Raw genomic sequence first — 17,626 nt, 5'->3', positions numbered from 1 at the left:
GCCTCACTGCTTTGGTATCGCCACTGTTACCCATACCAAAGGTGCACATACCGGCTATTAAGTAGGTAGTTATAATGTTGTGGCTGATCCCGGTTAACAGTAAAGAATTTTGACATCATCTGCGCCTCCATCCAGCTCCTGCAGAGAATCACTCGTGCATTCTTATTCTCCGCGACACCTTTACGCTTCCATGATGAGTAAGACGAACTACGAATGTGGATTTGGAGAAGCACACATACGTATCATCTGGTACATAGAAAAGCACGCAGCTTGGAAATACGTACCTGAGTGGCGGGCACCACGGTCCAGGAACAGGAGTAGTTGCGCCCAGTAGGCAGAACGCTACTGGACAGCTGGAAGGTGTTGTTGCTGATGACGCCCCCGCAGCACGGCAGGTGGCGGTAGCGAAGGCTGAAGCCGCGGTGGCCGGCGGGGGCGACCGCCGTGCTAGCCACGGACACCGTCACTGGCGCAGCCGTCGATGTCCCTGCGCAGTCCGTAACCGTAACTGCCGTCTGGTAACTTCAAAACGCGTGGGATTGACTCACACTGGTCTGGATTAGTCCTGCATGGCCGAGTAAGCGAGCACAAAATACGAGATGGGGCGAGCACACCCTAACTGGATAGGCTGCCCGCACTAGTTCTAGTAACCGAGCATAGATGCCGTGACCGAATACGTAGCACGTAACTTCAAACATATTACACGTGTCAAAAAAAATGGTTCAAATGGCTCTGAGCACTATGGGACTCAACATCTTAGGTCATAAGTCCCCTAGAACTTAGAACTACTTAAACCTAACTAACCTAAGGACATCACACACACCCATGCCCGAGGCAGGATTCGAACCTGCAACCGTAGCAGTCCCGCGGTTCCGGACTGCAGCGCCAGAACCGCTAGACCACCGCGGCCGGCCTTACACGTGTCATTATCGGTGTGAGACTGTAGCCAGTGCGGTCTTCTCATTTGTGGTTTGTCTCTCTCTGTAATCATGCAGCGCGAGGAAGCCAGTGCAGTTAAGACGTAAGATTGAAACTAATGTTTACACATTGAAGAAAGGGAGGGTCTAAAAAGCCAAGTATGGAGTACATTTCTGTTGGTTATAGACGAAAACAGTGCGTCTACTGGGTACGTATCGTGCATAAACTGCTCAACATTATTGTGTTTCCAGTCGGAAACCACTCATTTAAAGAAACATAGTTGCAAGAAACCTCACAAAGATACAGCTCCTTCAGGGATACCGGCAGTAATAAAAAATAGTATTACAGCAAAGTGTGTTGCAATCTGTGCTAACGCTGTGAGACCTTTTAGTGCTGATTCCAGTGAAGGTTTCAGAGAACTAGGCAAAGAATTAATACATCTAGGTGCGCATTATGGAGAAGTTAACGTGCCACATGTCAGCCAGTTAAATCCGGAACGCGTTAGTGATGGTTCAAATGGCTCTGAGCACTATGGGACTTAACTTCTATGGTCATCAGTCCCCGAGAACTTAGAACTACTTAAACCTAACTAACCTAAGGACACCACACAACACCCAGCCATCACGAGGCAGAGAAAATCCCTGACCCCGCCGGGAATCGAACCCGGGAACCCGGGCGTGGGAAGCGAGAACGCTACCGCACGACCACGAGATGCGGGCCGCGTTAGTGATTTACTGATCAACAATAACTATAATTTTTGTTTCTGTTGCAAACAAGTGAAAAGTATGACAAGTTACGTCTGTAAATATTGGATGTTCTTTGTATGCTTTCTTTGTGAAGATGGTTGTCTTTTAGATTACAGGTACAACACTTATTCAATGCTTCCTGTTAATGAAAGGAAAAATAGATCTTCTGTTTGGAAATGACACTCGTCTTCTATCCGCGATTGTATTGAAATATCATTTTACTTTCCAAATGCTTTATGAATTTAGCTGTGTCACGTACCCGTCCTTGGAAACGTTACTTTTGTCTTAAAAGAGAGAGAGAGACAGACGGAAATAAATACATTGTGTGTGTGATAGAGAGAGAGAGATAGAGAGAGAGAGAGAGGGGGGGGGGGGCGTTGGATTTGTACAGTACAGAGCAGCGAGCCGTGGCGAGGCGATGTGAGACGTCAGCGGTGACCGGTCATGCTCGGTTATCCGCGTGTCCGGAATCCGGACATCAGACATGGGGCGAGTACGTGACCGAGCCGAGTCGTGTGGGGCCGGACACGAGCTGCTCGGTCCCCCCGTCAACAGGCGAGCCGTGACCGGTCAAACATTGAGCGTTGCAGCACTCTAGTCTGGATCTTAGGAAGCAGACCAATACAGTATTAGTTGCTAATTCGATCATCTGTATAACGCACAGTATGAGTAATTTCTCTGTCTCTTTTGGAAGGGTGGCAGGTATCAGTAGGTCGGCACGCGACAAGAAGTAGTGGTTCCTTTTCCTTTGTCGTAAATGTAGGGAAAGCAGATGCTAGGCTGAAAGTCATTGAGAGATTAACAAGGAAACGTATCCTTCCACGAAAGAAGTGTCTTATTGAACACTTGTTTTTACTGATTCTTCAGTATTTATCAGTCTCGGTCCCTTACCAGGTGGGTTAATAGGGTATATAGAAAAGATCAAACGAAGATGGGTTCACTTCGTCACGGGATCATCTAATCGGTACTACTCCTAACGTAGCAACAGGCTCTAGATACCGGCTCCCAGGTTGATGCCATAGTTCCCGACTTTCGACAGGCGTTCGACTAAGTTCCGCACTGTCGCTTACTCCAAAAAGTGCGCGATTACGGTCTATCCGATGACATATGTGGTTGGATATAAAGTTTTCTAACAGACGGGGAGCAGTATGTCGTCCTGAACGGAGTGACTTCAGCAGAAACAAGCGTAACTTCAGGTGTGCCCCAGGGCAGCGTAATAGGTCTGCTGCTTTTTACGATTTACATAAACGATCTTCGTTGATGGTATTGACAGCGGCACTAGACTGTTTGCCGATGATGCTGTAGTCTACAGGAGTAGTATCACACGAAAGTTGTGAACAAATCAACGAGGATTTGCAGAAAGTTAATGCGTGGTGTAATGACTGGCAGTTATCTCTCAGTATTAGTAAGTGTAACCCACTGCGTATAACAAGGCGAAAATCCCCATTAATGTAAGAGTACAAAATAAATGCCCAGTCTTTGGAAGCGGTAACATTCGTCAAGTATCTGCGTGTGACTATTCGAAATGACCTCAAATGGAATGATCATATTACACAAGTAACGGGTAAGGCGAACTCTAGATTGCGGTTTATTGGTAGAATCCTGAAGCGATGCAGTCCTTCAACAAAGGAAATAGCTTACAATACGTTAGTTCATCCAGTCTTAGAGTATTGTTCATCTGTACGGGACCCTTACCAATTGAGTCTGATTCAAGAGATCAAAAAGGTCCAAAGAAGAGCAGCAAGATTCGTGACTAGTACATTTAGTCATCGCGAGAGCGTTACAAATCTCGTAGAAAGTTTGATGTGAGGCACACTTGCAGATAGACGACGCGCTAAACGGAAGGGGCTGCTCACTAAATTCCGAAATCCGATCTTCACCAAGGATGTGGAGCATATATTATTACCACCAACTTTCAAATCACGCAATGTTCACCATTCAAAGAAAGAGCTCGTACTGAGGCGTTCAGTCGTTTTTCCCTCTCGAGTTCCGCGAGTGGAACACAGGGGGAGAAACATGACTTACGTGCGAATTGTGCCCTCCGCCACACACCGTTTGGTGCCTAGTGGAGTATGTATGTAGATGTAGATGTTGAACAAACTCCAATGGCAGTCTTTAGAAGAGAGGCGTTGTGTGGCACAGAGATTTATTGAAATTCCAAGAGCATACGTTACAGGAAGCGACGAGCTACGTATTAGGAGGGACGACTGCCCAAATTGCATTACCTTTAAGATTTTACTTATTATAGCCTAAACAGTAACTTTCAGAATTGTTTAAATAATGCCGTCCTCAATTTAGGATTTTCTTCTAAGTACCTGACTTAAGAAATGAAAATTCTTAAAAAAAATGAACGAGTTACACTTTATTCTCAAAAATCTACAGGTGGCACAAATGAGGAATCTGGTATCCTAATTTTTACCAGCGGGCGCATAAATAATACCACCCTTGTTGTAACCTGTTGCAACCGCGATCGGAACGGTCGTGGGGTGGCCGAGAAAGCGCGGCGGGACCAAACGGAGAGCGGCCCGCGAACAAACAGACAAACGATCGGAAAGGACGGACACGAAACAACGACGGGCGATGGACGATGGAGAGGGACCTTATGACGACAACACGCAAGAAGCAACGGAGTGACAGAGACAACCAAACGAATCCCAGACGTCCACTAGTAATGAAAACAAAGAACGATAAACACGCTGTCTATTGTCGAGGCGATATGTCAAGACTCACGCAACGACTACACTCGCTGGCTGAGCATTTTTTTCTTTATTGTTATTTAAACACCTTTACAGGAAATGTAGGCCGGCAGCGTCCTATCTATGCCGCTCTTCGGCAACAGTTGACAAATATATCATAAGTAGAGACAAAAAAACAAAACAAACATGGCGGGTAAAACACGGTAGTCATATTAAAATACATGTACTCATAAACAGGCGCAATGTCCGAATAAAAAACGTTCAGCTCTTGGTCACAAACAGAGAAGACAGAAAGTACACATGTGAACGGTGGAGCACCAATCTGGAGACACTTAAGTACTAACATGAATAACCGGCCGTTAGGCCGAGCGGTTCTAGGCGCTTCAGTCTGGAACCGCGCTGCTGTTACGGTCGCAGGTTCGAATCCTGCCTCGGGCATGGATGTGTGTGATGTCCCTAGGTTAGTTAGTTAGTTCTAAGGGACTGATGACCTCAGAAGTTAAGTCCCATAGTGCTCAGGGCATTATTATTATACTAGCATGGAGACACACACAAAACACTGGCATCTCCTGCACACGAATATTCACTGTTGACATACAAGGCTGGGTACCTGCCAAAGTGGAAAGGGGCAGGTAGGAGGGAGAGGGGGAGGGTGTAGATGCCAGTGGCAGAGGAGAAGGGAGGGGAAGGGAAGAAGGAAGGGGAGTAGGGGAAGCCTTGGGGGATGGGGAGAGAGGAGGGATGGGGGAAGAGAGGAGAGAGAGAAGGGAAAGGACCAAAGTTGGTAGGAGAGGTGGATTGAGAGGATGAGGGCATAAGGGCGTCATCAGGGAGGGGAGCTGGCAGAAGCCGCCTTGGGCAAGGGTATAGGGTGTGGAGAGATGTAGAGCGGGTGGGGTGTGGGAATATAGGCGCGACAGCAGACGGGGGTGGGAAAGGATGGGAGAGACAAGTGGGTAAGGGGGATCAAGTTTGCGGGAAGTGTAGAACATCCACATCCGTTCGAGGAAAAGGAGGCGGTATGGGAACAGAATTAAGTCATAGAGGATCCGCACGGGGGAGGGGAGACCTATGCGATAGGCTAGGCGGAGCTCATGGTGTACCAGAATTTGAAGGGATTTGTAGAAGGTAGGAGGGGCAGAGATCCAGGTGGGATGGGCATAGCAGAGGATAGGGCGGATGAGGGATTTGTAGGTGTGGAGGATAGTGGAGTGGTCCAGGCCCCATGTGCGGCCAGAAAGGAGTTTGAGGAGGCGGAGTCGGGAGCTCGCCTTCGCTTGGATTGTCCGGAGATGGGGGGTCCAGGAGAGGCAACGATCAAGGGTGACGCCAAGGTACTTGTCACTGGCTGAAATTTTTTTTCTTTATTGTGATTTCATTCCCCTGCCCCATATGGGCAGGGGAGGGCTGTCAGCGGCACAATCCGCCGCAATTCAGCCGAGTGACACAACTAAAACAAGAATAAAATGATACATACATAAGGCGATAAAAAAGGGGGAACATAAAACAGAGTATAGGGGAGAAAATGGAGGTAAAAATACACTGACATGGAGACGTTCATGGGGGACAGTTAAAAAAGTCACCAGAAAGTTAAAAAACACATTTGGCGATTCGTAAAACACAGAGAAGACACTGAATGCGCATGTACAGATTAAGAGTCAGCCACAGTATTAAAAACACTCCAGAAGAACACACTTAAAACCCACTTGGAGCACACACGTCGAAGAATAAAACTTCCAGGTGGGACCTGCCGAGGGAAAGGTCAGAGAGGATGGAAAAGGAGGGGAGAGCAAGGGGCAGCAGGGGAAGCAGCAGGATGAAGACAGTAGGGGTGTCAGCGGGTACAAGAAGAGGCAGGAGACACGTGGGGCGGGAGATGAAGAGGGAAGACAGGGCAGGAGGGAGCGCAGAGACACTGAAAGGAGGCACAAGAGATGTAGGGGGAGTAGGAGGGGGAAGCCGCTCAGGAGGAGGGAGGGGGAGGAGAGGGAGCCCTGAGGAGGAGGCAGGAAGATGGGGTTAGAGTTGGAAGGAAGGGTAGGTGTCAGGGCGAAGCTCATCATCCGGGAGGGGTAGATGGTGGAAGTTGCATTGGTAAGGAGATAGAGGGTGTGGAGATGGAGAGAGGGTGGGACACAACGGTAAAGGCGTGGCAACTGGTTGGGGGTAGAGAGGAAGGGAGACACCAGGGGGTGAGGGGGATCAAGGCAGCAGACAATATATAGTGTGTGGATGTGTTAAAGGAAAAGGAGAAGGTGGGGGAAGGGGATGAGGTCGTAGAGGATGCGCGTGGGGGACGGAAGGCGAGGTGGAGCGCATGGCGTTTGAGGATTTGGAGGGACTGGCTGAACTTTCTCCGTTATTTAATTTCGATTCCCCCCGAAGGGGTGGGCTGGCAGCAGCTTATTACGCTGCTCTGCAGCCTACAGACATTTTAAAACGTAAGAAGAAGATAAGAAACAATAAAAAGGCGACAAAATGGTGACTTAAATTGTAAAACGGCGAAAAAATTGGGGAAAGTTACAACATAAAGCAAAGGGTTGGCAATGCTAATAAAATACACAGAAATCAGACAAGTAACATAGTAGACAGACAATTAAAAAAACATGGCGACAGTCTGGTTTCTGTTCGCAAGAGATATGAAAATCACACCCAGCGACAGTATGATGTCCGTTCGCAACACTTCCGAAAAGACACTCAACACTGAACACTCACTGTAAACACTGCACGAAAACGTCGGCACAAAGATGACACACCCTAGCCAAAGGGCAGATGAGGGGGAAAACAAGGAGGAAGGAGAGGAAAAACGAAATGGGGGGGGGGGGGCGAAAGGGAACTGGCTGAACGAGAGGCAGGCGCTGCTATTGGCCGCTGGAACCACGTCTTCCACTGTGGCACCCTCACACTAAATGTGGGCCAGGACGCGCGCGCCGCCACAGAGACCTCTAGGGGTCTTCGTCGTCCATGACGTCTGGCGGGGATTCAAATTCCGCGGTGCGCGGTTCCACAACCCGTATAAACCAGGTCCCTGAGCTTAAAGATTACGTACTATTCTAAGTTTAAGGAAATGTTTCATGTTTTAGTTATTATAACTCTATTTTCAATTAACTGCAATTGCAGTATAACTTTTTCACTCTTTATCCTACCCCTGGAAACTCTGCATGATTCCACATTTTGAATTTCGTGCATATGATCATTTCTTCCATTCGATCTTCCTGGCACAACTCACTACATCACTTAATAAATGACTTGCTGTTGTGGCTTTCTCAGAGTCTACAAAACAGTTCTTTTTTATAATGGAGGTTTGAGCTCAGTTCCCGTGCTCGTAGGAAAAAATAATGAATTAAGGATGGGTCCTGAGGCTGGCCTGGTTGTTGGCTGTATCTAAGCCGCAACAACGTAACAGGACACAGTATTTACAAGCGACCATACATAAAAACAAACACGTCAAATCTAAGGATTAGTACTTGGCGTACTAATTTAGACCTGCGAATACATGTCCAAAGGTACATTGCATTGTAATCCGGAACAACACAGGCACTGCAATATCGTATTTATCCACCAACACTGGGCAAGCGACTTTCAAGTAAATTGTTTCGCCTGTACGGGAATATACTACGTACATAATGGATGTACGAGTACAGGCTGTAGACACATGGTTGACGACGTACGGAAGTGTGGGTTTGGCCGTGAATCGTGCACGGATAGCCTAATGTTACGGCGACCGCGGGAAATTTGGGTTCGAGTTCCGGTAAGGAGAAATGTTCATTGTTATAATTCCAGTCTACAGCTGATGGCTGTCCATATTCGAAACTGCGAACATATTTAATGTTGGGGACGAACTAGGGGCTGTAGTCGTCGCAGTACCTGTTACTTTCGACATGCATGCATGTCAAAGGAACATTGTATCGTAATTCGGAATAACACAGGCATTACAATATCATTTTCTCGAAAAGAACTCTAATTCAAAACTGCTTCCAAACTGGCTTTCACATATCTCACGTCTCTCTTCTCTCTCTCGACATCTTTTCCTCATTCTTGGACGTATCATTTTACATCTACATCTATAGCTATACATCGCAAGCGGGGCTACTTCTAGTACCACTGTCTTTCCCCCTTCTCTATCCCATTCTCAAATGGAGCACGTGATTGTCCGATTTTCTCATCAAGGTCGTTTCGTGAAACTTACGTGGAACGAACTAGGGGACAGTTACCTACGTATATTGTACCGGCTCTTAATTTCTGTCACTGGTGTAAGATTCGATCCCTTTCCTATCATACGACTTTTAGTAAGGTGAGGGTGAACTACGTTATTCTTGGAACCATGTCGTCAGCTATGAGTTCTGTGTGTGGCGGAACAGCTCTTGTAAAGACAGCGATGGTTCTATTGTAGTTTTCATCTAATTTTCTGTGTGCGTGGCGAAGAATTACTGCTATGTGGTTCAGTAGCAACGCAATGTTTTTATTTATGGGTGAATACAACTGAAGTAATTTTAGTTTTCTGGCAGTCATGAATCTGTATCCGTTGTAGTTCGTTTATAGGAAATTGACAAAAACTAAAGGGCGTCGTTTCGTATAGTGCACCGCTGTAAATTTCCGATACTGTACCGGTACAGTTTCAGGAACTTGGTCTTATAGTGAGCTTTAAAAATGCGTTTAGCGTTATTAGTGCAACATATTATTAGAAATGATTTGGTGAATTTTCTAATGCATTCTTTATCCTAAGTTATTAGTTAAATAATTACTTTGTATTACAATACGCCAACAGAAAGGCTAATTATGTAGGTGTAGACCAGATATGGCTCAAATTCAAAGATACAGTATCGACAGCAATAGACAGATTCTTACCGCATAAGTTAATAAGAGACGGCACTGAACCACCACGGTACACAAAACACGTCAGAACACTGTTGCAGAAGTAACGAAAAAAGTATGCCAAATTTGGAAGAACGCAAAATCCCCAAGACTGGTCAAGTTTCACTTAAGATCTAAAATTTAGTGCGGAAGTCAATGCGAGATACTTTTAATAGTTTCCACAATAAAATATTGTCTCAAAATATGGTAGAAAACACAAAGTGATTCTGGTCGTATGTAAAGTACACCAGTGGCAAAAAACAGTCAATACCGTCACTGCGCGATAGCGATGGAAATGTTACCGATGATGGTGCCACCAAAGAGGAGTTACAGTTTTCCGTAATTCGTTCACGAAAGAAGAAGAAGTAAATATTCCAGAATTCGAAACCAGAACAGCTTTTAGCATGAGTGACATAAAAGTAGATATCTTAGATGTTGCGAAACAACTCAAATCGGGATCAGGGATTTTCTCTGCCTCGTGATGACTGGGTGTTGTGTGATGTCCTTAGGTTAGTTAGGTTTAAGTAGTTCTAAGTTATAGGGGACTGATGACCATAGATGTTTAGTCCCATAGTGCTCAGAGACATTTGAACCATTTTTGAACCAACTCAAATCACTTAAGAAAGGCAAGTCTTCCGGTCCAGATGGTATACCAATCAGATTCCTTTCAGAGTATGCAGGCATAATAGTGCCTTTCTTAGCAATCATATATAACCGCTCAATGACGAAAGGTCTGTTTCTAAAGACTGGAAAGTAGCACAGGTCACACCAATATTCAAGAAAGGAAATAGGAGTAACCCATTGAATTACAGACCCATGCCAGTGACCTCAATTTGCAGTAGGATTTTGCAGCATATACTCTACTCGAGCATTATGAATCACCTTGAAGAAAATGATTTATTGATACATAACCAACACGGGTTCAGAAAATATCGTTCTTGTGCAACACAGCTAGCTCTTTATTACCATGAAGTAATGAGTGCTGTCGACAAGGGATTTCCGATCGATTCCATATTTCTAGATTTCCAGGAGGCTTTTGATACCGTTCCTCACAAGCGACTGTTAATCATATTGCGTGCATATGGAGTATCGTCTCAGTTGTGTACCTGGATTCGTGATTTCCTCTCAAAGAGGTCGCAGTTAGTAGTGAATGACGGTAAACCATCGAGTTGAACAGAAGTGATATCTGACGTTCCGCAAGGTAGTGTCATAGGTCCTCTGCTGTTCCTGATTCACGTAAATGATCTAAGTGGTAATTTGAGCAGCCCCCTTAGATTGTCTGCAGATGATGCTGTAATTTACCGTCTAGTAAAATCATCAGACGAACTATTTCAATTAAAAAATGACCTAGAGAGAATTTCTGTATGGTGCGAAAAGTGGCAATTGGCACTAAACAAAGAAAAGTACGAGGTCATCCATATGGGTACTAAAAGAAATCCGATACATTTTGGGTATACGATAAATCGCACAAAACTAAGCGCTGTTAATTCGACTAAATACCTAGGAATTACAATTACGAGCAACTTAAATTGAAAAGACCCCATAGATAATATTGTGGGGAAGGCGAAACAAAGACTGCGCTTTGTTGGCAGAACACTTAGAAGATCTAGCAAACCCACTAAAGAGAGAGCCTACATTACACTTGTCTGTCCTCTGCTGGAATATTGCTGTGTGGGTTGGGATCCTTACCAGATAGGATTGACGGAGGACATCGAAAAAGTGCAAACAAGGGCAGCTTGTTTCATGTTATCGCGCAATAGGGGTGAGTGTGTAACGCTAGTTGGGGTGGCAGTCACTGAAACAAAGGCGGTTTTGTTTGCGGCGAGATCTATTTACGAAATTTCAATCGCCAACTTTCTCTTCCGAATGCGAAAATATTTTGTTGACGCCCACCTACGTAGGGAGAAATGATCATCATAATAAGAGAAATCAGAGCTCGAACGGAAAGATTTAGATGTTCCTTTTTCCAACGCCCCATTCTAGAGTGGAATGGTAGAGAAGTAGTGTGAGAAAGGTTCAATGAACCCTGTGCCAGGCACTTAAGTGTGAACTGCAGAGTAACCAAGTAGATGTAAATGTTTTGAAAGGCCCGCATCTCGTGGTCGTGCGGTAGCGTTCTCGCTTCCCACGCCCGGGTTCCCGGGTTCGATTCCCGGCGGGGTCAGGGATTTTCTCTGCCTCGTGATGGCTGGGTGTTGTGTGCTGTCCTTAGGTTAGTTAGGTTTAAGTAGTTCTAAGTTCTAGGGGACTTATGACCACAGCAGTTGAGTCCCATAGTGCTCAGAGCCATTTTAACCATTTGTTTTGAAAGGTACACCACAGATGATCTGCATTTAGCTGTAACAGTATATGTAATTGGGGACTGTGGATTCAATGAATGTCTGCACATATAAAATGTGCCTCATCTAACAGTTATGAAGCATGCCGAATATAAAAATGAAAATGGAAACTGGGATGTGAAAATTTTTGTCCACAATAGTTTTGCAACGAACCTGAAAACGAATGGAAGAGCATATTCTTACATGTGAAGAAATAATATTGGATTTAAACATGTTGGATGTACGAAAAGTTGCGTTTGACTTTGCAAAACTAAACGGATTGCCCCACAAGACCAGAACGAAGAAGCCATGGCAGGCAAAAAGTGGGCTCAAGTTGTCCATTCAAGATATATCACCGAATGCGACGGCAATGATGCAATCTACTGGACTTAGCCAAGGAGCCTGTGAATTGACGAGCATACAGGGCCCGCTCTAGGGGCGGGCTGCCCAGATATTTGTCCTGGGCGCCAAAATTTAAGAGCTCCATTTTGGCTGTAAGTGTGAGAAAAATATTGGCATATTAAATATTCAGTAACAGAAAAATATAATTGCAGGTAAATATAAAATAGAAGCTGTAGCCATGCGAGTGGTTCCCGTCGCGTCCGTTACCTAAATTTTCTTAATTATGATGATGTGTCTGCCTGAACGGCCCGTTGCTGCGAGATCGAGAGCCCCTGACTGTCGCAGGTGTCCAAGGTTCTCCGTACGATGGCGAAAGTTCCCCGCTCACTCCGAGATAACACTGTCGCTGTTGTGTGACATATAGTTAACGTGGGTCGCTGAAATTCGAGCAGAAGTTGTGTACGTTTCTCATAAGAATTCGCCATAAGAATAAGAAAGAACTCATGGGAAGCACTAGATAAAGCCGTCACAGATACAAAGGAACAATATAAAAACATTTATTTCAAATTTTACAATCGTTCAATCACTAAATGCACTAGAAGAATGAATTGAACAGATTGGTAATCACAGTAAATTTTTCAGTTCTTATATAATATATACGAATTAATACCATAACCAAAGAAATGCTACTAAAATGCTGTAAGCATTTAGAACGCATTTTAACTGATTGTTATTCTGTCGACATAAATAGGAAAGAATTACCAGAGGAAATTTCAGCAATATTTGCGCTTTTGGGTAAAAAAGAAAGCCTAAACGATGTACTGATTTTATTTACAATGTTAAGTTTTGCCCAAAATCTTACTAGTCCCTTAAGAATATAGATAATGACAGCAATATCTGTAGCAAGTTGCGGAACAAGTTTCTCTAGGTTAACATTAATTAAAAACTTTTTACGTTTGAATATGAAAAATCTTCATAATGGTCTGGCCATCTTCTCCACTGAGCCTGAAATTGCTGATCAAGTACATTAAAAAGGAGCAATAACAAAATCTGTGCCGGCACGGTAGCTCAGCGTATTCGGCCAGAGAGCCGGTTGGCCTCTGTAATACAAAACTGAGTGGAAGGATCAACCACCGAACTTGAACAGGATGTCTTGCGACGTCCGCAACGACCGAACAAAATGGCTCTGAGCACTATGGGACTTAACATCTATGGTCATCAGTCCCCTAGAACTTAGAACTACTTAAACCTAACTAACCTAAGGACATCACACACACCCATGCCAGAGACAGGATTCGAACCGCACGGCCACACCGGCCGGCACGACCGAACACAACGATCAACAAAGAACAAAACGCAACAAAAGGGGGGTAACGCCTTTGATTAGTAATCAAAACATTCTCGGTCCCTGCTTCGAAACCTGCCACCGCTTAAACTTTGATTAATAATCAGCACTGGCGGCCGAAGGCTTTCAGCATAAGAATTCACACTCTTTCAGCTAACGACCTTGTCAAAGAGAGCGGAGGAGCGGTTAGAGGTTCAGGACACTCTGTTGTTCCTGGCGAAGAATCAACAATAATCAAAGGCATGAGGATGCATAAGACAACGGAAACCACTGCATTAAAGACACATAACGTGTATTCACAGAACATGTGGCCTGTAATGAAAAAGTGTCATGATGATCTCTCCATTGGGAAAAGATTCAGGAATAGTCCCACATTCGGATCTCTGGAAGGGGACTGCCAAGCGGGAGTTCACCATGTGAAAAAGAACTAATAACCAACGAAAGAATAACGTTTTATGAGTTGGGTCAGGGAATGTTAGAAACTTGAGGGTGGTAGGGAAGCCAGAAAATCTGAAAAGGGAAATGCAAAGGCGCAGTCTACATATAGTAGGGGTCAGTCAAATGCAATAGAAAGAAGACGTGGATTTCTGGTCAGAGAAGTGTAGGGTGAAAGGTGGCTACACTGAGCCACAGCGCCAGAGAGTATTGTTCCGCCGCCTCCACTGGCAGTGATTATTGAGACGCAGCGACAGGCAGTTCTTGCCGAGAAGTTGTGGTGGACACTGCGTGTAGCTGAAGTTAGAGTGAGATGCGGTAGTGGAGAGTGTTGTTCCATGTTTATGCAGTTATTTGATGGGAGAGATAGCAGATGTTGTTCCAATGGAGATATTGTAATGATCTGAGTGCTTTTCGTCAATATAAATTAAGGTAACTAACGACTGTTCCTTATTTTCTTATTATTTGTGTGTCCTGAATAATGCTTCATTACAGGTTCAGTCAACAAAGCATCTGGCGTGTGTTCTTGTATTAGAGTGTAATTCTGGGTTTCTTGCACAATTATAGTATTTCTAATTTTCTTTTATCACATCAGTATAAATGATATTTAAAAATTCTTGTCTTGTTGAAGAAGAACCGTGCCAGATGTGCGTTGAGTCATACTACTACATACAGAACAGCTACACTTGTGCTATGTTGGCTTCGTAGATTTTATAGTTGCTGGGGACTTAATTAATTAACTGTGTTAACGAAAATTTTGTTTCATTGTTTGTTGTTATTCTATGCAGTCAGATTGCGTACGAAAACTAGTCAGGGCCAGCCGTTTACGAGACTTGCGTAATCGGACATACAGCTACTAAAAATATTTGCATTCATATTTAATTTTAATTAAGCCCCCATCCACGTGGCGACCGCTGCTTCGGATCGTCCCTTGGAATTCTTCTGATTGCAAAAATAGTAGACAGTAGTATTGTTGCAGTAATCTGTAGTTCAGTAATTGTAGTCTATTTTGCATGTGTAGATTGGTAATTGTCATTCTTCTATTGTTCGTTAATCGTGTTTGAAGGAAGCATTTCGTGTGATTGATATTGTTGGTGATAAAGTGTCATTGTGTATAAATTTTCGTACAGTGACGAATTTTGTATGTTTTGTAAATGATTACGCGATCGATGAAAAAGGCAAAAATGATGGATAGTGAGAATGACGAAATTGTTAACATGGCGAACTCGCCAACAGAGGAAAACAGTATCATGAATAATGAAGTGGAAAACAATTTAATCAGTCGAGAAAATAGTCCGGAACCATTTCAAAATTTTTCTCAACCAGAAAATTCACAGAATCCGATATTAACGACAGAAGATTCTGGAATAGTATCGAACACAGATAGCGTTATGGCTATGCAGAAGGAAGTTAGTATTGCGGAAAATGTTAGGGGCGAAAAGAATTCTGAACCATTTAATATGGAGCAGTTGATGAGTGCTATATTAAATATGGGATCACAGTTACAATCTGAAATTAAAACTGATATGGGAACAATGCAAACTCAGTTTAGATCTGAATTAAAAACAGATATGGAAACACGGTTAGACTCATTGGGATCGCAGTTAGGATCTGAATTAAAAACAGAGATAGGAACAATTAAAACCGAGATGGGAACTTTGGAAACACGGTTAGATTCACGAATAGGGACATGTTTCAAAAATATGAAAGATGAATTAAAGAAAGAAATTCGAGAAGAGGTACAACCGATTTTGAATGCTCACAATAATAGATTAGTTGCAGTAGAGATTAGACAAAGGGAACAGGATAGAGAACAGGAAGAAAGAGATCGCGTGATAGTACAGAAATTTTCAGAGTTAAATTTACAACGTGCAAAAGATAAGGAACAAATATTTGAGAGAATCGAGGAATCCGTACCAAATGACAGATTAAATAACCTAACACAACAGTATGAACAGTTAACTACTAAATGCGTTAATACTGGAACGCGAGTCGCGATACTTACGGAAGACGTAACTAAACAGAAAGAACAAATTGGTGACTTATCGGAAAGAGTAGAGGAGATTTCAGATAAATTGACAAATCTTAGTTTAAATGGGGACAGAGATTCAGATGACACAGCTCCATTGCCATTTTCAGAAACCGAAGAGTACCAGAGCATAAATAAACATGTTGAAAATCAGGGAAAATTTAATGAACGCGTGAAAAGGGAATTTGAGGCATTAAAAAAGCAAGTCAAACAAATTGAAGGCGAAATCGTAGGAAAAGATAGCAGAAGAAATTTAGAATCACAGATACCAGAGGGGTTTGAAGAAAACAATTTGTTTCATTTACGGGATGCAACAAGAGAGCGCCAGGCGCGCGAACTTGACAATAATCGGCATTCGGACTGGGACAGACGCGGTAGGTCTTTGTCGCCACGAGGCGAAAACTTTGACTATAAACACTTTTTGACTGTTCGGAAATTTAAGATCTTCCGCAATTCTAAGAACGACATACATCCATGTTCATGGTCAGGTCAATTTGCGTACGCACTTCCGCCAAATTTGCCACTAAGTCACAAACTGGAAATTATGTGCAGCTATTAATGTCCTCAGGGGATTCACTACTCTTAAGTGAATATGTGCCGTAGGGAGCATAGGGCCCCGAGCTGTAGTGGTGCTATTTCTCTTTTAGTTTTCTGTACCGCTGCCTACTCTTTTACTATTCTTTGCATCTGTCAAAAACAACTCTTCGACTATCAATCTATCTAGACAGTAGTAAACGATAACCTGATATGACTATTTTACCTAAAAGTGATTTCGTAAATTACCGTTTGGACTTTACCTTCAGCAGCATTTATTCGTAGCTTAAATGAAATTTTACCTGTTTATCTTCCGGACAATATTACTTCATATGTTGACGACATTCTTATTGCTAAACATTCTTGGAGTGAGCATAACAAAATTTTGGATTCATTGTTACGTATCTTTGCAAGAGTTGGCATTACAGTGAACTTAGAAAAATCTGAATTTGGTCGTTCTCAGGTGAGATTTCTCGGTCACATTATTTCTACAGAAGGTATTCTTCCTGATCCAGAAAAATTAGACGCTATTCGTAATTATGCTGTTCCTACCACAAAACGTGATGTTCGTAGTTTCCTTGGTGTCTGTAATTTTCTTAGACGCTTTGTTAAATTGGACAATTTGGCCACACCTTGTTTTTGCGAACTATCTGGAAAATCCTTTCTAAACGAAAATCGGTCGACAACTCTGTTTGGTTAGTTTGTATTCCTGATGAGTGGGTTAATAAGCTGATTTGGTATACGCATTTCAGTTATGCACACTTTGGTCCCAGAAAATGCTTTCATAAATTACGAGAAAATTGCTACTTCAATAATATGGAAAAACGTATTCGATTTGTTCTTGCCAAATGCAAATTATGTCAAAAGGCTAAGCCGCCGACAGTTTCTCACAGAGCACCGTTGTTTCCTATCATTCCAGCAAAATTAAAGGACATGGCTGCAGTTGATTTGTTCGGTCCAGTGGTTCGATCTACTAATGGTTTTGCGTACATTTTCGTAGCAGTGGAGTTGACATCAAAATATGTGTGTTTTACACCGTTACGCAAAGCAACAGCTCGTTCAGTATCTAATGCTTTCATTAACCATTTTCTTAAAGAAGTGGGTCATGTTGATAAGGTTATATCAGATAATGGATCACAGTTTCGTTCTAAAATTTGGCTTCGTACTCTACGGCGTCGTAAGATTAAACCAATTTTCATTTCACTTTTTCACCCTCAATCTAACGCTTCAGAGAGATGGATGAAGGAAATCAATAAATTGTGTCGTCTTTATTGTCATCAGAATCACAGAACGTGGGATCAGTATCTTCATATTTTTCAAAACATTCTGAATGAACTCCCTAATGATTCAACTTCTTTACCACCTATACTGCTATTAAAAAACAAAGCACCGACAAATCGCATTTCTGA

At 43.3% G+C, this 17,626-nt stretch overlaps 1 protein-coding gene across 1 annotated transcript in view; it reads right to left on the bottom strand.

Moving 5' to 3' along the window:
* Nucleotides 1-17,626, bottom strand: part of LOC126191002 (uncharacterized) — a 132,612-nt gene that overhangs the window by 85,605 nt on the left and 29,381 nt on the right. Inside the window, exon 3 of the mRNA XM_049931684.1 lies at nucleotides 285-487. Coding sequence (XP_049787641.1) covers nucleotides 285-487 — 203 coding nt within the window. The remainder of the gene's footprint in view (nucleotides 1-284; nucleotides 488-17,626) is intronic.

This window comes from Schistocerca cancellata, chromosome 6 (assembly GCF_023864275.1).
Source record: "Schistocerca cancellata isolate TAMUIC-IGC-003103 chromosome 6, iqSchCanc2.1, whole genome shotgun sequence".
Classification (NCBI taxonomy): Eukaryota; Metazoa; Arthropoda; class Insecta; order Orthoptera; family Acrididae; genus Schistocerca; species Schistocerca cancellata.
Note: the sequence above shows the minus strand (reverse complement) of the source record. Positions and strands in the feature narration are given on the sequence as shown.